Raw genomic sequence first — 21,758 nt, 5'->3', positions numbered from 1 at the left:
GGGAAGACGTTGTAAGGCCAAAATTCACGCTAAAGGTTACCCAATTAACTGACATCATCATTTTTGTATATCTCATTTTTTCTATAGTGATTTTTGTATATCTTGTTTTTTCTGCATGCTTCATTTTTCTTCTTTATACTGTAACTGCTATTCTAATAGCAAATCCTTCATAAAAGTTATTGCATTACATTCTTGATTAAATTATCTTTCCATTGATATATAATTTTATGGTACTACTCCAAAAAAAAGTGGTGTTATTAGCTAGTTTCAGAAAATACACTTTTCCCAAAAGGTTTCCACAATTTTGGCCACTACTGTATATATAGGATCATCATCAAAGTAAAGAAAAGTCCAGAGGCAGGACATCCGTTCTGGACAATGCCAATAAGATGCCAATGTGCCCGTTGGTCATATCGGCACAAATTCACTCCTACCGGCCTTTCTTCTTTGGGGTACGGTGGGGACGAGGCGGGCGGAGAGGGAGGGTTAACTCCAAATCTGGTTTCGGTCCAGCCGCGGCTGTCGGCTTGTCCTTCTGATGGATCAGGTTGGTGTCTTCTGCAGTGATGGGACGGATGATCTGGCCCGGCTGAGTGATGATCCGGGGAGCTGTCAGCTGTTGGAAAGCCCGTTGCGTGTTCCACGTGGAGCCCACTGGCACTTGGATGCTGCGTTCAAACTGTTGACTGTTCTCAAAGGGGAAGGGCAGCTGGTTCACCTGTGGGAAGAAAAGGACCCGTCATGGTATGTGAGAAAGACCTTGGGAGATGGGATGCAGAGATGCTGTCTAGGGCAAGGGTGTCAAACTCAATTTTATTGAGGGCTGCATCAGGGTTGTGTTTGACCTGGGGAGGGGGGGGGCATGGCCAGCTCGACAATCACTCGTCGGGGTGCCTGTGGCGGCCCAAGTACTCTGCCAGAGGAAACAGGCTTCCAAGCTCCATTTTCGGCTACAACGGCCTCCTGCAACGCTCTGCCAGCGAAAACAGAGCTTACAAGGGCTGCACATGGCCCTTCCAAGCTCCATTTTCGCTGGCAAAGGTACCACGGGCCGGTCCTTCGCTGTTTCCAGGGTGGCCCCATGGGTCAGATCTAAGCACTCCACAGGCCGAATCCTGCCCCTGGGCTTTGAGTTTTGACACCCCTGGTCTAGAGAGAGATTAGACAACATTTTCCCCAACTGGATAGGGGGCAGGATAAGAGACTCAGAAAGGGATCCTCCCTAGTGTCCTCAGGCTGCAAAAGAGAGACACATGTAATTTCAGGCTTGCAAAATTATCTTAAATGCAGCTTTGCAATAAAAATGGAATTAATTTATCTGGTCATATTTCCTGGCTGGTTAGGCTGATCGAATCACTGTCGGCCCCGAAAGGAAAGACTGAAAAGTAGAGCATGATATTGTCTGAATCTGCACTAGCAATAGGTTTATATACTGAGCCCCATCAGGATCGAACTCCAGGCTGTGGGCAGAGTTAGCCTGCAATGCTACACTTCAACCACTGCGCCACCAGGGCTCATCATTCAAGCCAGCACAATATCGGAATAAGGCAGCAGAGGGATATCTGCCTTCCGACTTAGCGATTAGTTTTAAACTTAAGTGGTTTTTCATTTATTTTCCCCAAGTTCACAATTTGTAAAACACGGATACTCGGCAACATACATCCTGAATCTCAATTTTCAGATATAAAACAATGGCCTGATTTACACACCATGTTAGGATTTAGAAATTGTTTCAGATACTTGCAGAGCCAAAAAACTAAAAAAAGAAAAGCCCAAAGCCTTATAATATTTCAAAATTTTCACCCATGTATAATTTTAGTATTATTTCTGGAAATTATATAAGATTCTCAGAAATAAAAAAAAAAGTTTTCAAATCTATTTCTTTTTCTTCCTATGGATTTTATCTTAGCAGGTGCCATTCCTGTTCCTTGCACTTAACTACTGGTTGGGTATGCACAATTCATTTAAACCAGGTTAAAGATGGATTGATCTTAAATGACTCCAGAGGATGGTAGAGGACAGGAAGGCCTGGAGGAACGTTGTCCATGGGGTCGCGATGGGTCGGACACGATTTCGCAACTAACAACAACCACAACAACAAAAGATGGAGTAGTGGCATTCTTATTCTAAACGGGTTTTATATTTTTGGTTAGCTTCGCATGTTGGTTAAACTCGGGCCATTTAATTCTTCTAACAATTCATTGTATTGGTTGAACCCAGAAAACACGTTAGTAAGTTCAAAGACCAAATTAAGTGCTTTGGGTAAAAACCAGCTAGTGTGTGGTTTATTTGATTCGGAGTTAGCATGGCTTGTGAATCTGTCGGCTTAGGCTCTGCGTTGTTGACCTGCCAACTCTGGCTTTGCTTTTAAATGGGAGCCACTGTCGTGAGATGGGCAACTACATCCATCAAATCAATAAATCCAATTAAATGCACAAAATTTTAACGGGAAGAATGTTGCTCTCACCTGATGAGCTGCGGCTAAAACATTCCGCCGTTCGTTCAGCAGGACGTGGGGCAGGTGGCGGTCTTTCCTTGGGGGTCCAGGCGCTGGCTTGATGAGGAACCTAATTTAATAACAAGAGTTGGAAAGGACTTTGGAGGTCTTTTAGTCTAAACCCCTGCTCAAGCAACTGTATACCCATTCTGGACAAATAGCAATAGAAGTTAGACTTACATACCACTTTAGAGTGCTTTTACAGCTCTCTCTAAGTGGTTTTACAGAGTCGGCATATTGCCCCCAACAATCTGGGCCCTCATTTTACCGACCTCAGAAAGAAGGAAAGCTTGAGCTGGTCAGGATCGAACTGCTGGCAGTTGGCAGAATTAATCTGCAATACTGCATTCTAACCACTGTACCACCACAGCTCTAGTGGATATAGATAGATAGATAGCAACAGCACTTAGACTTATACACCGCTTTACAGCCTTCTCTAAGTGGTTTACAGAGTCAGTCTCTTGCCCCCAATAATCTGGGTCCTCATTTTACCGACCTCGGAAGGACGGATGGCTGAGTCAACCTTGAGCCTGGTGAGATTCGAACTGCCAAATTTCTGGCAGGCGGCAGTCAGCAGAAGTAGCCTGCAGGTTACTTCTTAACTCCGGTTAGATTAAGCAATATGAATCAACACTATTCAGATAACTGTTGGAGAGGTTGTGGGGAAAAAGGAACGTATTTACATATGTGGTGGGATTGTAAATTTGTGCAAAAATTGTGGAAGATGGTATTTAAGGAGATTGAAGAAATTGTAGGAATAAAGGTAGAAGAGGCACCAAAGGTAACATTACTCTCACTATTGGAAGATATAAAGTGTAAAAAAGAGACTAAAGAGTTGATAACAAATTTGTTGACCGCAGCAAGGGTAATGATTTCTAGGAACTGGAAGACACAAGGTGATTATTGTTTGGAAGAATGGCATAAGGAAGTATGGGAAATTGCCATAAATGATCAATTGATTTGTAATATTCAAGTAAGGAGGGGCATAACGAAAGTAAATGAATTCAATGGAATCTGGAAACAGTTCCTAATATATGTGTTTTCTGGAGGAAGGGGGATACCACCACCAGAAGAAGCTTTAAGATTTTGGAAGCAGGAATGATCCCGAGGGGTGGGGGAGCACTCGTTGATTGTTTGTATTGTGTATATTGTTATAATATTATATATTATGATTCATGTATGTTATGTATGTTAATTTTTTTTTTAATAATAAAAAAATATGGGGAAAAAAAAAGAAGTAGCCTGCAGTATTGCACTCTTAAACAGTGCGCCACCCTGGCTCATAGCTGTCCAGTCTCTTAAAAACCTCCATTGATGGAGCACCCACAACTTCTGGTGGCAAGCCGTTCCATTGGTTAATTGTTAAGAGAAGCAGAGAGATTGAGCAGAGAACAGGGCAGGGGCCTGGATAGCCATCCAAGCTCATCCCTCAATGTACCTTTTCTTTTTCTTTTTGCTTGGATGCAGCCCCACGCCTCCCCACTCGCCCCATCCGGGAAGCACCAGATCAATGGCTTTCGGTTTGCCGGCTTCTTCAGCCGCTCGCTTCTCTTTCAGGAAGTCATCCAGGACGTTGTCGCTCGCAAAAGCCTCTCGGATCATCTGCCTCTGGCTTGCACTGGACTCCAGCTGCCCAAGGAAATAAAAACAGGCTTTGGTGAAGAAGCAGCTCCTTAGGTTCTCAGTCAACAGGCGAGGCAACGGATGAAGGTTATGGTTCTCTGGGCTATTTTGAATGTGATTTTTTTAAGAAAAATGTTCAATGACTGCTTAACTAATTCCCACAACACTGTCAAACTATTTACTAAGGCTGTATTGTTCTTCTCATCCTTCCTATTCCCTATCTCCTTTCTCTACTTATGACTATAACCTTGTTGCTTGTACCTTTACATTGTTTTATTTAGTTTCCTGGTATGATTTGATTGCTTATTTAGTATCCTGTGACTATCACTAAGTGCTGTATTTTATGATTCATGATGAATGTATTTATGATGACTATGATCATGATTTATCACTTGTAGCTTTTAGGTACACTGAGAGCTTATACACCGGAGACAAATTCCTTGTGTGTCCACTTGGCCAATAAAGAATTCTATTCTATTCTATTCTATTCTATTCTATTCTATTCTATTCTATTCTATTCTATTCTATTCTATTCTATTCTATTCTATTCTATTCTATTCTATTCTATTCTACTCTAATTCTATTCTATTCTATTTTAATTCTATTCTGTTATTCTATTTTATTCTATTCTATTCTATTCTATTCTATTCTATTCTATTCTACTCTAATTCTATTCTATTCTACTTATTCTAATTCTATTCTATTCTATTCTATTCTATTCTACTCTAATTCTATTCTATTCTATTTTAATTCTATTCTGTTATTCTATTTTATTCTATTCTATTCTAATTCTATTCTATTCTATTCTATTCTATTCTATTCTATTCTACTCTACTCTAATTCTATTCTACTTATTCTAATTCTATTCTATTCTATTCTATTCTATTCTATTCTATTCTATTCTATTCTATTCTATTCTATTCTACTCTACTCTACTCTAATTCTATTCTACTTATTCTAATTCTATTCTATTCTATTCTATTCTATTCTATTCTATTCTATTCTATTCTATTCTATTCTATTCCTATTCTATTCTCTATTCCCATTCTCTCTTCTCTTCCTCTCTTCTCTTTTCCCATTCTCTTCTCTTCCTCTATTCTATTCTGTTCTATTCTATTCCCATTCTCTTCTCTTCCTCTCTTCTCTTCCTCTCTTCTCTTCTCATTCTCTTCTAATTCTATTGTTATTCTCCTCTCCTCTCCTCTCCTCTCCTCTCCTCTCCTCTCCTCTCCTCTCCTCTCCTCTATTCTATTCTATTCTACTCTACTCTACTCTACTCTACTCTACTCTACTCTACTCTACTCTACTCTACTCTACTCTACTTCAATTCTACTCTACTCTACTCTACTCTTGCTATAAAGATTCTGTTGGACCCTGAAAGGAGATGAAACAGTATGGAATGGAGCAAATAAAGCATTTGGGGTCTTGTCTCTCCCAACATCTCTGTCCCACACAAGCTAAAAAAATAAACATTATAAGAGATCCTTGGGGCTCTCTGAGCTTGTTTTCTTGCAGACATTTAATGACTCAAACTAGGTAACATCATCAGTGCTAGAAGGGAGTGGGAGAGGACGAAGAGGAGGAGGAGGAAGACTTTCTGCATTCTGAGCTTGGTTGTTTTCTTGCAGATGTTTCATGACCCAAACTAGGTAACCTCATCAGTGCTAGAAGAGAATGGAAGAGGAGGAGTACTGTGGGATCCTTGGGGCTCTCTCAGCTTGCTAGTTTTCTTGCAGATGTTTCATGACCCAAACAAGGTAACCTCATCAGTGCTGATCAGAAGCACTGATGAGATTACCTAGCTTGGTCATGAAACATTCTGCAAGAAAACATCCAAACTCGGAGAGCACCAAAGACTCCTCATGTCAACCCTGAGCCACAAATATTCTCCTTCATAAATAAAGGTTAATAAATAAAAGTTAAGAAGCAGGCACTCATTTGTCTTGGGGGGCAAATTGTTTATCTGGATTTCTTCTGAGGACCAGCCCAGATTGCTGCGCCTTCTTTCGGTGCCCTTTGGATGAGCAACGACTCCTTGGAACGCCAAGATTAATCCCTGCAGAGTTTTTTTTTAAAAAGCAAATTTCCAAAGTGGTTTGTCCTTGCCTCCTCCTCCGCCTCCTTCCTAAGGCAGGGAGAGAGTGACTGGCCCAAGGTCACCCAGCTGGCTTCATGGTCAGAGGTGGGACTCACTAGGCGGTTGGAGTAAAAACTGACAGCCTCTTGGTTTCTAGCCGAGTGTCTTAACCACCAACCCAAAGGGGCTCCATGCACCTCTTATGACCTGCTTCCCCACCAAGTTCAATCTCAGGGAGCCGTGGTTTGAGCTGTCCTTAAAGCACTGCAAACTAGAGCAGGGAGTTTGCAACCTTAAACACTCAGAGAGCCATTTGGACCCATTTCCCACAGAAAAGAAAACACCGGGAGCCACAAAATCCTTCCCGTGCCTGACTTATTTCTTGAGCGGCCACAAAACTAGCGTATGTAGTTGAATTAAACATTTTGTTTTCTTCTGAAACTTTTCTTGGATTTATCCATGGTTGGCCTACCGGGGGTTGAAAAGCTCAATAAATTGTGTGCCGGCGGGTGTCGCACATTGGCAGTTGTGTCGCATATTTTGAGCGACAGGGGGCCGCAGCAGAGAGGTGAAAGAGCCACATGCGGCTCCAGAGCCCCAGGATGCTGACCCCTGAATAGTCTGTCCACAGCTAGAAGATACTGAGGAATGTGTGGCCGGTTCAAGAACAAAAGCATGCCTCAGTTTCTTCCACTCGTGGACACATAAAAGAAGCCCAAGGAAGCCACTGGAATATTCTTGTAACAGGCCATGATTTGTCTTGTCTTTCTAATTTGGTTTAATGTGATTTGGACTCAACCCTGAAATGAGTGAAAGGAGCAGCTCATATGGAGGAACTGCTGTAGCCCACTCTGACCAGTTTCAACTGAGCTTAGGCTCCAGTTACTAGACCCAAGCAAACATCCATCGGGGGCTTCTGATTCCCATCGTGACCCCAAGGACAACGTTCCTCCAGGCATTCTTGTCCTCTACCATCCCCTGGAGTCCATTTAAGCTCTCACCGACTGCTTCAGTGACTCCATCCAGCCCCCTCCTTCTCTGCCGTCCCATTCTTCTTTTGCCCTCAATCGTTCCCAGCATTAGGCTCTTCTCCAGGGAGTCCTTCCTTCTCATTAGGTGGCCAAAGTATTTGAGTTTCATCTTCAGGATCTGGCCTTCTAAAAAGCAGTCAGGGTTGATCTCCTCTAGGACTGACCGGTTGGATCGCCTTGCAATCCAAGGGACTGCCACTAGCAAGATCAGTTAAATCAGGGGTGTCAAACTCAAGGCCCATGGGCTGGATGCAGCCTACGGGGGTGCTTAAATCAGGCACACAGGGGCATCTTGGAAACAGTGAAGGACCAGCCCACGGTGCCTCTGCCAGTGGAAACGGATTCGCGGCCCTCCCGAGCTCCATTTGCACTGGTAGAGGGTTGCAGGAGGCCGTTGCAGCCAAAAACAGAGCTTGGGAGCCCGTTTTCGCTGGGCCACCACAGGCGCCCCCGACACGAGTGATGTCGAGCTGGCCATGCCCACCCCGAGGTCAAACACAACCCTGATGTGGCCCTCAATGAAACTGAGTTTGACACCACTCCTCTACCTGAACAGTCTACTCTCCTTGCCCACTGATGCTCACCTCATCCTGCACTGCAGCAGGCACAAGCGGGCAACTCGTGGCACACGGTGCTCCCGCAAGGACCGCCTTGAGATCAATCAGGGTCTGTTGCTTGGCTGACTTCTTGGACTTGCTGATCTGGGGCTGCAGCAGGGACTCGGCGCCCACCGACTGGGAGGGCTGGGTCTCCTTGGGTTGGAGCATCTCGTCTTCTTGTGGAACGTCTTCTGGATCCAGGCCCTCTTCAAGATCCTCCAGGGTGCGGAGGCGTTTCAGCTTCTCGCTCAGGAAGGGCTGCTCCCCTGATGGGGGGCTCGGCGGAGCCTCTGGTGGCACCTCTCCATTGCCAGGTTCTGGACCAGAAGAATCAAGATAGTATGCATCAGTGGTGGGTTTCAAAATTTTCTTACCTACCGGTTCTGTGGGTGTGGCTTGGTGGGCGTGGCATGGCTTGGTGGGCGTGGCTTGGTGGGCATAGCAGGGGAAGGAGAATGTAAAATTTCCATTCCCACCCCATTCCAGGGGAAGGATACTGTAAAATCTCCATTCCCACCCCATTCCTGGGAAAGGATACTGTAAAATCCTCATTCCCACCCCACTCCAGGGGAAGAATACTATAAAATCCCCATTCCCACCCCACTCCAGGGGAAAGATACTGTAAAATCTCCATTCCCTCCCCACTCCAGGGGAAGGATACTGTAAAATCCCCATTTCCACCCCACTCCAGGGGAAGGATACTGTAAAATCCCCATTTCCTCCCCAATCCAGGGGAAGCTTACTGCAAAATCCCCATTTCCTCCCAATCAGCTGGGACTTGGGAGGCAGAGAATAGATGTGGGCGGGGCCAGTCAGAATTTTTACTACCGGTTCTCTGAACTACTCAAAATTTCTGCTACTGGTTCTTCAGACCTGGTCAGAACCTGCTGAAACCCACCTCTGGTATGCATGACAGGAAAAGGCTGCCAGGGTGGACTAAAGCAAAACTCTGTTTCAGATATGTTCACACGTGCTAGCTAGGATAACATGGGAATCGCTTAGGGGCGAAATTCTGTGAAGACTGCTACCGGGTCTGTGAGTGTGTTACCGCGCCCGCGCAGCGCTAAGAAAGGAACATTTTGAAGCCTTTCGAGTCTGCAAAGGTAAGTAGAACAGCAAAGGGGGGGGGGGAGAAATCCGCTTTGCCACGCGATTTAGATTAGCAAGAAAGCAGGAAGTCCGACGAGTCTAGCTAATCTGGATGGGGACTGCACTGGCTCCCGGTGGTCTTCCGGGTGCGCTTCAAGGTGTTGGTTATCACCTTTAAAGCGCTCCATGGCATAGGGCCTAGCTATCTCCGAGACCGCCTGCTGCTACCGATGACCTCCCATCGACCCGTGTGCTCCCACAGAGAGGGCCTCCTCAGGGTGCCATCAGCCAAACAATGTAGGCTGGTGGCCCGCAGGGGGAGGGCCTTCTCTGTGGGGGCTCCCACCCTCTGGAATCAGTTGCCCCCGGAGATAAGAAGAATCCATGACCTCAATGCCTTCCGTCGTTCCCTGAAAACCTATCTTTTTCAGCAAGCCGGGTTGGCTTAGAACAAATTTTTAAATTCTTTTAATTAGTTTGTGATTCTTAACTTCGGGCCAAAATTTATATATATTTTAAATGTTTTAATATTTGTATTCTATGTTTTTTATCTTGGCTGTACACCGCCCTGAGTCCTCAGGGAGAAGGGCGGTATATAAATTGGAAATTAAATTAAATTAAATTAAATTAAATCTAAATCGCGCGTCACAGCTGATCGTCGGATCAGCTTCAACCGCAACAATACACGAGCACACAATAGATACAAACTCAAGGTAAACCGCTCCAAACTCGATTGCAGGAAATACGACTTCAGCAACAGAGTTGTAAAAGGGCCACAGTTGCCCAGCCCTGCCCTAAGATATGATTAAAGTCTTTCTGGATACTTTGGCAGCTCACCTTGAAGCTCAGCCCTGCCCTGCTGACATTTCAGGCTCTGCCACTGTCCATCAGAACCTTGAGATGGATCCTTCTCGTTGGCCATGAACGGTTCTTCTCCTTCTCCCTCGCTCTCTTCGCTGTCTTCTGTTGGGAGATTTGGCTTCTCCTGGGATTCTGCGGGACTTTTTCCTAACATCCAGGGGTTGCTGGAAGCCATTCCGATATACCTCTCATTGACGACATCTGGAACGAGATCCTTCTCTGCTTCAGGGTTGTCACCTACGTCTTCCCCTTCGCTTTCTGAGGCAGGGGAGACCTTCTTGGTTAGTTCTTTGTTCCGAGCCAGCTGCTCTTGCATAGCTTGCCTAGCCTGGGAAATAAAAAGGTCGGAAATCACCATACAGCAGCCAAAAAAATATACTGCAAGTAGATCAACACAAAAGCAAGTCTCACGTTGACTTCCTTATTTTTATCTAAATCTTCAGAGATCACTAATCCAAACCAGGAACATAAAAGGAACAAGAAGCAAACCACAAGCTGTGCAGGATGCCAAAATTATATCCGAGCCGATACGCTGGGCCAACTTGTAATTTATAAAGCACGTTTTTGGCCCAGTATCTACTAGGGATGAGGTGTTAAATAGTAAAACTTAAGGAGTAGCTGCTTCTGGCATCTGGTATTCTTACAACTTCCAAAGTCCTGCAAAAAGCAAGACATTAATGAATGAACCAGTACGCATAGTTAATCTTCCTTAGGCAATTTTCTCCTTTAGGATTCATCTCTTTCTTGAGATGAATGTAGCAGTACTGGGAGTGACTCCATTAAATAGCAGCAGCGCTTAAGACTTAAATACCACTTTACAATTCTCTTTAAGCGGTTTACAGAGTCAGCCTATTGCCCCCCAAAATCTGGGTTCTCATTTTACCAACTTCAGAAGGATGGAAGGCTGAGTCAACCTAGAGCCGGTCATTGAACTCCTGCCTGTGGGCAGAGTCAGCCTGCAATACTGCATTCTAACCGCTGTGCCACCAGGAAAGAGAATTAGAAAGGAAATAAGAGGAAGGAAGAGAAGGAGGAATAGCAATAGCACTTAGATTTATATACCGCTTCATAGTGCTTTACAGTCCTCTCTAAGCAGTTTACAGAATCAGCCCAACAATCTGGGTCCTCATTTTACCGACCTTGGAAGGATGGAAGGCTGAGTCAACCTTGAGCCGGTCAGAATCGAACTACTGAACTGCTGACAGTCGGCAGTCAGTAGAATTATCCTGCAGTACTGCATTCTAACCACTGCGCCACTACAATTTAACATCTTAAGATGTTCAGATGAAACCTTCTCCGATGCTCTCTTACCTGGAGGTCGTACTTTGCCATAAGGACAGTTGACTTGGCCCACCTGCCCTTATTCTGGTGTTTGAGGGTCATCCTCTCCTGTAAAAAGAAAGACAGAATAGGTCAACGCAATGGAGCATTGGTGTCCCCCAAAACCAAGAATGCCTGCAGGTTTATCTTGAAGCAGAGAGGCCTCATTTTTATTCTTTATTGGCCAAGTGTGATTGGACACACAAGGAATTTGTCTTCGGTGCATAAGCTCTCTGTGTACATAAAAAATACATTCATCCAGAATCATAAGATACAACACTTAGTGATAGACATAGGGTACTAGTTAAGCAACCAAAATCATACTAGGAAAAAATAAAACAATATAATCATAAAAATACAAGCAACAAGGTTATAGTCATAAGTAGAAAGAGATAGGGAATAGGAAAGATGAGAAGAATAATAGTAGTACAGTCTTAGTAACTAGTTTGACAGTGTTGAGGGAATTATTTGTTTAGCAGAGTGATGGCATTCGGGAAAAAACTGTCCTTGTGTCTAATTGTTCTGGTGTGCAGTGCTCTATAATGTTGGTTTGAGGGTAGAGGTTGAAACAATTTATGTCCAGGATGTGAGGGGTCTGTAGATGTTTTCACAGCCTCTTTTCGACTCATGCAGTATATAGGTATTACCATATTTTTTGGATTATAAGACGCACCTAAATTTAGAAAAGGAAAACAACAAAAAAAGGTTTCTGGCCTACCTTTTTGGGGGGCCTTTTCTTGGCCTGTTTCTGGGCCTTTTTTCGGCCCATTTTTTTGGCTTTTCTAGGCCCGTTTTCTAGGCTTTTCTGGGGCCATTTTCAAGGCTTTTGGGGGGCTGTTTTCAAGGCTTTTTTTGGCTAATTTTTGGCCAAACACGAGCCGAAAAAAGCCTCAAAAACGGGTCAAAAAGCCTCAAAAACAGGCTGAAAAAAGCCCCCAAAAACGAGCTGAAAAAGCCCCCAAAACAGGCAAAAAAAAAAAGCCTCGAAAATGGGCCAAACAAAGAAAAAAAAAAAAGGTCTGAAAACAGGGCGTGTGGAGGCCAAAAAATGACTGGCGGGTGGGCAGGGCTTCAGCAGTATTCGGTCTATAAGATGCACAGACATTTTCACCCCCTTTTGGGAGACAAAAGAAGTGCGTCGTATAGTCCGAAAAATACGGTAGCTTCATTCGGAAGAAGACCAGCCTCACCTCAATCCGTGCTTTCTCAATCTTCTCCAGCTGTTCCAGGGCAGCCTCCGGGTTGCATTTCCGCAACGTCTCAAACTCCTGCAAGATCTTCCGACTCTTCCCCTTCCTAAGCATTTTGTGAAACCTTGGGGTGAGAAGAGAGGAGAGAAACGCCGTGGATGTAATCAACCAAGTTGTGAAGAAAAGAGTTGCCGCCACTTCTGGATTCAAGGAAGGCAACGCAAGCCAAGAGGACGAAGCACTGGAGGAGAGCCCAGAACCGCTCGTCCTCTGGATGTTTTTAATATATTACATCCCCCATCATAAGGGTTGTCCTTGACTTACGACTATAACTACAAAACCATCATAAATTGTACTACTGTGACTGTGGGATCCTGAAACGGCCATAAAACACAGGCCGGATGCCAAATATCAGGAATGTGATCACATTGGAACCAGGTCTTCAGTTCCTTTTGGAGGGGATCTATCATAACTGAATGGTTGCTATAAGATTGGTCCTAAGGTCAAGGATCTACCAAAAGGAATCTCTTCCAGTGCTAAGTATTTCTAACAGGACTACCAGATTCTATAACAGCTTTGTCCGCTAGGCCATCCGTCTGGTAAATTCACAAGATTCATTTTTCTCGTCATGTACATCTGCACTAGACTGTGATGTTTCTCTGTGACATATGTGTGTATATGCACAATTCTGTACTTATTTATTTTATGTTATATTATATAGTGTATATTGGAGATGCTGACCCTTTGAGAGCCGTATGCAACGAAATTTCACTTTAACGTATGCTGATTAGTGTACATTCAAACTGACAATATTCTATTCTATTCTACTTCCTTATTCTATTCTATTCTATTCTATCCTATTCTATTCCCTTATTCTGTTCTATTCTATCCTATTCTATTCCCTTATTCTATTCTATTTCCTTATTCTGTTCTATTCTATCCTATTCTATTCCCTTATTCTATTCTATTTCCTTATTCTGTTCTATTCTATCCTATTCTATTCCCTTATTCTATTCTATTTCCTTATTTTGTTCTATTCTATCCTATTCTATTCCCTTATTCTATTCTACTTCCTTATTCTATTCTATTCTATCCTATTCTATTCCCTTATTCTATTCTATTTCCTTATTCTGTTCTATTCTATCCTATTCTATTCCCTTATTCTATTCTATTTCCTTATTCTGTTCTATTCTATCCTATTCTATTCCCTTATTCTATTCTATTTCCTTATTCTATTCTATTCTATTTCCCTATTCTGTTCTATTCTATTTCTATTCTATTCTATTCTGTTCTATTCTATTCTTTCCTTATTCTCCTCTCCTGTATTCTACCTGCCCCATTCAAGGCAAGCACCAGTTCCTTTCATTATAACACATTCCCACCTGTGGCATTCCACCAGTGCTTACTTTTTACTCTTAATTTTCCCTTCCCGTCGGGCTTTTGCTTCGTAATAGGACTGCAAGGCCCTGGCTCTCTGGAGCTCCATTCTGCGCAGCTTAGCCTGGAATACATGGAAGAAGCAAAGAAGAGCTGGCTGGAAGTTCTGTTAAGTCACAACAGAGTCAAGCACGACAGGGCAGGCAAGGTAAAGGATGGGATGGGGTCAGCCAGGACAAGGTTTACCTCTTCCAGGCTCATGGCTTTCAATGAGACTTTTTCCTGGGGGGTTAAAAGTGGATCCTTCACTGGCTGCTGGGCCTTGTGGAGAAGGCTGAAGATCTCTTGCTCCAAGGGGGTCCGGGCCTGCAAAGGGGGCATGTAGACATAAACCACATAACCACATGTGAGGCTGGCAAAGATGTTTAAAGATAAATCAGCTAAACGTTGGAAATGTCATCAGATACATGGGACATATCATATGTGGTGGACATGTCTACAGGACAAAAAAATATTGAACAAAAATACAAATGTGGTTGGAAAAGATGATAAAGCAGCACACTGATTTAAAACCAGAAATATTTTTGTTGGGGATTTTGCCCGAAACCTATAGTAAAGGAAATGCATATTTAATTATACATGTATTAACTGCAGCTAGAATCGTGTTTGCACAAAATTGGAAAAGTGACAAAATCCTTACGGATGAGAATGTGATTAGGAAAATATTAGAATGTGCAGAAATGAACAGATTAACGCTTGCTATAAAGGAGAAAGAACAAACTGAATATTATATGACATGGGAGCTATTTTATGGATGGTTGGAGAATAAAAATAGAAGTGAGAAATAAATGGAGATCAGTGAAATAAAGAACATACAGTACGTTTAGAGATGTAGATAATAGGATTATCAATATGATTGTTAAGATTATTATATCTAATGTAATATTATATTTTCAGTAGAAGATACGTTAAGAGGGAGAAATGAATAGCGTTATAATGCTGATTATTATTGTAAGATTAGAAAACTATTATCAATGTAACAAATACTGTAAATTTTGACTTTAATAGCACAGAGACATTAAACACACTGTTTAATGGAAGATATGTTCAAGTTAAAAAAATAAAAAAACCTTACAAAAAAAATAATAAGTTCAGGCCAGGTTTCTGAGGGAGGTTGATGAAACCAGCAAGATGGCTGCTATTGTTGAAGGCAGACTACAGAAAGGTGGGAGCCATCTCAGTGGTTTTCAAAGTTAGCTTAAAGTAGGATCAGGATGCTCTGGGAGATAACTGAGTGATCAAGGAGGATACAGTGTCTGTTCCCTTAAATTGACTGAAATTAAGAAAGTTGGAGATAATCAAAATATTACAGGGATAGTCCTTGACTTTTGACCGGTCAAAGTTAAAGAGCTACTATGGGGCCTACTTATGAACCAGATTGGAAGTTGCAATGGTCACACACATTCACGTTTATGGATTAGAATGATGGGCAAATCCTAGCTAAATGGTGAAATACTCTGTGATAAAACCAGGAGATTGGGAGCTCTAGTCTTGGCTAAGACATGGAAGCCACATGGGTGACTGTGACCCAGTCATTCTTTCTGCCCTAGACGGAAGACAAGAACAAGCCGTTTCTAAAATAGTCCAGGTAGTTGCCTGGAGTGAAATCTGACTTGAAGAAAGAAAGAAAGAAGAAGAAATAAGAAGCACAATTACAACTCAATTTCCTAAGTGAATAGAACCAACCTAATTTACTGACAAAAAAGGGATGTGGTGGCTCAGTGGCTAAGATGCTGAGCTTGTTGATCGAAAGGTCAGCAGTTCAGCGGTTCAAATCCCTAGTGCTGCGTAACGGGCTGAGCTCCCATTACTTGTCCCAGCTTCTGCCAACCTAGCAGTTCGAAAGCACGTAAAAAATGCAAGTAGAAAAATAGGGATCACCTTTAGTGGGAAGGTAACAGCGTTCCGTGCGCCTTTTAGCATTTAGTCAGGACCACGGAGACGTCTTCGGACAACGCTGGCTCTTCGGCTTTGAAATGGAGATGAGCATCGCCCCCTAGAGTTGGGAATGACTAGCACATATGTGCGAGGGGAACCTTTACCTTCACCTTAATTTGCTGAACCACGGGCTAGGAAAAGCATGGTAAACGGTCAATACAGCACAGGGTATATCTTAGGGCAGGGGTCAGCAACCTGCGGCTCTGGAGCCGCATGTGGCTCTTTCATCCCTCTGCTGCGGCTCCCTGTTGCTGGTCGGCTCCACAATTGATAGGGCTTTCGGTTAAGACAGGTAGAGGAAAAAGGACGCCGGTGCTAGGAGGAGACTATGATGGGGGAACCAGACCTCCGGTCGGCTCCAGGATTGAACAGGGGCTTCTGGTTAGGACCTTCGTGGCCCTTTGAGTGTTTTTAAGGTTTCCGGCCCCTGTTTTAGGGGATTACCACATTGCTGCAGCCAGAAAAGACCAACTTTAATGATCATAAGGGTCCAAATAACACTGACCTGCCAACCCGATATCACTTCCTCGATGGGCAAAATGCTCACGCTCTCCTGCTGCAGCGGGAAGATCAGCTGCTCTGCCCGTCGATTCTGCTTCACGACTGGATCCCATTTGTTCAGCGCTTCGGCTGTCTGCGTGTAAGCTGCTTCTCTTACCACCTGCAGACACAACCAGATAACCAAGGGCCCCGATGGTCAAAGCATCCCATTAAGGAGACATTACAAGGGTCAATGACAGAAACTCATCTCCGGGAGCACTTTACAGACAAAAAGCACTTTACTGCCTTTTTGTTAATTCCGAATTTTAATTATTTGATTCTTGTTTTATTATATTTTTTTGATATATTGTTTCAGTTTTATAATATTTATTCACAGTTTTTGTTTTTTTTAATCTATGTGTACATGGCTCAGAGTCACTCTGCGAGGGAGATGGATGGTCTTCAAATACGAGATAAATTAATAAATGATGCAATAGGAAGGACAGTCACAATTCAGTGCAGATGCTAGTCTATAAAAGGCTTTTTAGCGAGCAGCAAGAGAAGGCAGAATCTGTTTAAATATGGTAAAGATTTCTACAGCATGGAAAAAAAAAATCTCTCTTTAGAAGTTCCCTACACGAACATACGCATTCTTGCCATCACGCAGAATGCAAATTCCTACCAACAGATACCGTAAGTAATAATTTATTTATTTTTATTTGAATTTATATTGCCGCCTATTCGCCCATGGCGACTCAAGGCAGCTTACAGAATATAAAACCACGTTTAAAACAATAAAAGCTAACAAAAAAAAATCAATTAGTATAGTACAATATAACAAAATCACCCCCATCTCCCACCCACCCACCCGGCAACAGCTGATCACATGAGCCATTTAATGGGCTCCATCCCACTCTATGTTCCCCAGGCCCGCTGGCAGAACCAGATCTTCAGCGCCTTCCGGAAGAGTATTAGAGTGGAGACCATTCTAATCTCTGTGGGGATGATGTTCCAGAGAGGGCGCCACTAGGGAGAAGACCCTTCTTCTGGGTCCCACCAGGTGTATCTCCTTCCAGGATGGGACCTGCAACATTCCCTGCCTCTCCACTCTGATGGGTCGGGTAGATGTGACCGACAAGAGACGGTCCTTCAGAAAATCTGGTCCCAAGCCACGAAGGGCTTTAAAAGTGACAAACCAGCCCCTTTAATTGCACCAGGAAGCAAAACGGCAACCAAGCAGTTCCCGCAAATAATACTGTCCTTCTGACTTACCCTTTCAGTGTCTTCCTTACTAAGTGGGATTTCAGTCGGTTTTTTCTGCTGGGCTTTTTTCAGCTGTTTCCGAATGGGGCGCAGAGCTGGCACAGCAGAAACTGGTTGTAGCAGCTCCGAGAGCTGGACTTTCTCATTGGCATCTGCAAAAGGCCATGATATTTCTGAGTCGGGAATGTCGAAGTTCACACTGTTATTCTACACACAATTTTCAGAGTTACGGCCTTTGGAGCATCCCCATGATGGTGTGATCAAAATTCAGACGCTTGGCAAGCGACTCATACGTATGACCGTTGCTGCGTCCCAAGATCACGGGATCACTTTTTGTGACCTTCTGACAAGCCAAAGCCAGCGGGGAAGCCAGATTCACTCAACAAACCGGGTTACAAACTTTTATCAACTGCAATGATTCACTTAGCAACGGTGGCAAGAAAGGGGGCAAAATGGGGGCAAAACTCACTTAACGAATGTCTCCCTTAGCAACAGAAATTTTGGGCCTCAATTGTGGTCGTAAGACAAGGACTACCTATAGACTGTTGCAGAGTAAAAGTTTTACTATGTGATGGTACATACCATATTTTTCAGAGTATAAGATGCACTGGACTATTAAGATGCACCTACCTTTTTTGGTGAGGAAAAGAAGAAAAAGAAATCTGCCTCTGTCTCTGAGCAATTTTGCCTCTTTGCAGCAAACAGCCTGCTTTACTTTCATTTTTGTTTTCAGCATAGCTTGATTAGCACAAAGAAAAAAAAAATCTGCTCCAGCAATTTACCTCCTTGCAGCAATCAGCAGAGCCCTGAGCAAAACAGCTGAGTCGGGAGGCCGATCCAATCAACTTGTGCTAATTAGGATGAAAGGAGCTGTTGCTGCTTGCTGCAAGTAGGTAAACTATTGGGAGGCAGAGGCCAAACGGTGGGGGCCAGTGGGTGGGCGGGGCTACATTCACTGTATAAAACGCACCTAAATTTTCACCCCCTTTTAGGGGGAAAAAGGTTCGTCTTATACTCCGAAAAATATGGTAATCAAAAGGTATTGTATGGATTTAACAGTGAGAAGCAAAATAAATAAATAAATAAATAAATAAATAAATAAATAAATAAATAAATAAATAAATCTCACCTCCACCACCCACATCGAATTCTGAAATCTGCGCGCTGGCCTCAGTACGTTCAACCTTTCGTTGTCTGCAAGAAGGACAATAACCAATTTATTAGTGGGAAAGGATTGCATGGTAACCTTTGAGGATGGCTTGTTCTCAGTCTCCCTCACCAAGGACTTTCTCTCTTACCGCTTCCCACCAACCAAGGCGGTGAGGGCATCTACCAGTTGCCGGTGCTTCTTGGCTGCCCCTTCCTCATCCACCTGGGGAACGAAAGTGAGGAAAGATAAGAAGAAACACTGACTTCTGACTCTCTCTGTTGCAGTAAAATAAAAACATTAACATCAAATTACAAGTTTTTTGCTTTTTCGTAATAATACGAACAAGCCATTTCAGTAAAGATCTATCAATCTATTCGGTAAAACCCAAAGTCAGAGTTTCATTTTTTTCCACTTCAAGCATCAAGTTCAGAAGCAGTCTCCAAGTGGAAACAAAAGTACTTTGTAAAGAAAAGTTCTTTTCTTTAATCAGAGTGGTCAGTTTTGCCATTTCAACCAACTCCGTCAACTTCTGCAACCATTTGTCCATGGTAGGAATCGAAGCGTCCTTCCATTTTTGTGCATACAATAGTCTTGCTGCAGTCAACATTAAAGCAAGAACTTATAAATCCAGATGAAAGTAACATAATTTGTGGTAAATTATGCCTGCATCAATAGGCTTTTGTCGTCCACTCGCTAAGTGGTGTCCCACTCTTTGCAACCCCAAGGACCATAGCAAGCCAACACACACACATTTTCCCCTCAAACATGCTACAGTTATAGAGCCTTTCTCAATTAAGATTTTTAGCTATACAATTTGGGATGAACACACTTTGAATGGTGTGGGAGTAGGAATGGATTTCCAGAGGGAAAAAATTGCAAACTACAGGAACCATTTGCACCACTCAGGTGACCCTGAGGACACAGATAAATCTCCAAGTGCTTCAAGGACCCTCTAAAAAGATGCAAATGACCAGCTGTCTGCAAGGAGCATCAATCCTTCCATTCTTCACTATCCTGTCAGAGCTGAAGAAGCTTCTTGGATGAGAAGCGAAACATCTTCAAAGAAGAAAAAACAAGAAAGTCCAATTGCCTGAGAATCTCTACAGATTTTTTAGCTTTGGAATGGAAGCCCTTCGAATGGGGTGGGAGTAGGAATGGGTTTCCAGAGGGGAAAAAAATGCAGACTACAGGAGCACCACTTAGGTGACCCTGAGGACACAGATAAATGTCCAAGTGCTTCAAGGACCGTCTAAAACAGAGGTCTTCAAACTTGGCAGTTTTAAGCCTTGTGGACTTCAACTCCACAACCTAGGTGGCTGGAGAATTCTGGGGGTTGAAGCCCACAAGTCTTTAAAGCTGCCAAGTTTGAAGACCTCTTGCTCTAAAAGGATGCAAATTTCCAGCTGTCTGCAAGGAGTATCAATCCTTCCATTCCCCCACTATCCTGTCAGAGCTGAAGAAGCTACTTTGGATGAAAAGGGAAACGTCTTCAAAAGAAAAAAAAAACCAAGAAAGTCCAGTTACCTCCTTAAAAAAAAAGGATGCACCACTGCTTTGGGCAGTGGTGAAATCCAATTTTTTTAGTACTGGTTCTATGGGTGTGGCTTGGTGGGCGCGGTATGGCTTGATGGGAGTGGCAGGGGAAGGATACGGCAAAATCTCCATTCCCACCCCACTCCAAGGGGAAGGATATTGCAAAATCTCCATTCCCACCTCACTCCAAGGGGAAGGATATTGCAAAATCTCCATTCCCTCCCCACTCCAGGGGGAAGGATATTGCAAAATCTCCATTCCCACCTCACTCCAGGGGAAGGATACTGCAAAATCCCCATTCCCACCCCACTCTGGGGCCAGCCAGAGGTGGTATTTGCCGGTTCTCCGAACTGCTCAAAATTTCCGCTACCGGTTCTCCAGAACCTGTTAGAACCTACTGGATATCACCCCTGCCTTTGGGACAACCATGACTGAGAATCTCTACAGACTTTCCCACTTCACTCAAGCGCATTCACTGTATCGAACGTGCTACAGTGGGCAGAGTTTTTCTCAATTCACTCAAGCGCATTCAATGCAGGAAAAAGCAGCCACCCGCCGGTCGGTCGTGGAAATGCATCCTTGCTTACTTATCCGATCCCGTGCAGAGAAGGATTTTATAATAATAAAAATCCAACTTCCAGAATCAGAAGAGTCTTTTTCTTTTCTTGGGAGAGAGCTCACCTCTTCCACCTCGTCCTCCTCGCTCGGGATCAGCTCCCTCTCGGAGGGATCTTCCTCTTGGAAAGTCTCCATTGGGGGGTGCAAAGCCACCGAAACTCCCCCCCACTTCCAGCCGAACTCGGGAACCACCTTTCCTTTCCGAACAAGGCTACCGAACACGTGTTAAGAGCCCTCTCTGCCGTAAAGCGCACCGGCAGTTCCGCCTTTGAAGCCAGACTTTTGCAGCAGTTCCGCCCTTTCCCCCCTTTTTTTCTTTCATTTGGAATGACAAGTACAGGGCCCGCTCTTGCCCTGTTGCGGGTACCTATGCTAATTATTTAAATGTTATGCAAATTGCCAAATTCCCAGGCGTTGGGGAAAGGACGCTGATAAGATAAAAAAAAAAAACACTTCGTTCCTCCAAGCCTTACCCCGATTTGCAGGGCGAGGTCCCCGGCAATTTAATAACCAGGTGGGCGGGGCTACCGCTGACCGCGCCCACCCCCTTTGGAATCTGGGCCACCGTGGAGGGAGGGGGCGCGGCTTCCCCGATCCAATGAAGCGTAGGAATCCAACGTCGGCCCCGCCCACCCGTTTCGATTAGTTGACGCAAAGGGGGGGGAAATCGTTCCAGCGCTTTGGCTCGTTTAGCCCCGCCCACTAGGCGGCTCGCCCCGCCGCTCTTCCCAAATGACGGGCCACCCGACCAATAAAAAGGCTGCCTTCGGGGCCAAGCGGGCGGGTTCGAGTCTCCACACAACATCAGGCGCTGCCTGAGGGGGACGAAGTCCACCTCTTTTTTTTTAAATATATATATATATGTATATAAATTCTGCTCCCGTTTGTAGAACAAGCCGCCTCCTGGGTCTACCGGGAGGGTCCCCCGAGTGAGGCGGCGCCTCTTCCTTCCCTCACCCACCCTCCGCCCGAGCAGCAAAGAAGCCAGCCGAAGAAAAACAGCCTCGCCCTCTTTCCTCTCTTCCCCCTCCCTCCCCCACCCACTGCTTTAC

At 44.1% G+C, this 21,758-nt stretch overlaps 1 protein-coding gene across 1 annotated transcript; it reads right to left on the bottom strand.

The window, feature by feature from the left end:
- Positions 1-259: 259 nt before the first annotated feature.
- UTP14A (UTP14A small subunit processome component) lies at positions 260-20,907 on the bottom strand. Its single transcript, XM_070951774.1, has 14 exons — positions 20,770-20,907; positions 18,704-18,777; positions 18,535-18,599; positions 17,415-17,557; positions 16,168-16,323; positions 13,911-14,030; positions 13,694-13,788; positions 12,288-12,411; positions 11,089-11,166; positions 9,754-10,105; positions 7,813-8,144; positions 3,936-4,126; positions 2,468-2,567; positions 260-718 (listed from the first exon to the last, which is right to left on the bottom strand). Exons 1-14 carry the CDS (start codon positions 20,839-20,841, stop codon positions 431-433), a joined length of 2,190 nt encoding a protein of 729 aa, XP_070807875.1. The 5' UTR covers positions 20,842-20,907; the 3' UTR covers positions 260-430.
- Positions 20,908-21,758: the final 851 nt, after the last annotated feature.

The sequence above is a fragment of the Pituophis catenifer genome, unplaced genomic scaffold (genome assembly GCF_029215685.1).
Source record: "Pituophis catenifer annectens isolate HBS135680 unplaced genomic scaffold, rPitCat1.0.hap2 SCAF_11, whole genome shotgun sequence".
NCBI lineage: Eukaryota > Metazoa > Chordata > Lepidosauria > Squamata > Colubridae > Pituophis > Pituophis catenifer.
This window is presented reverse-complemented; position numbering and strand designations above follow the sequence as displayed.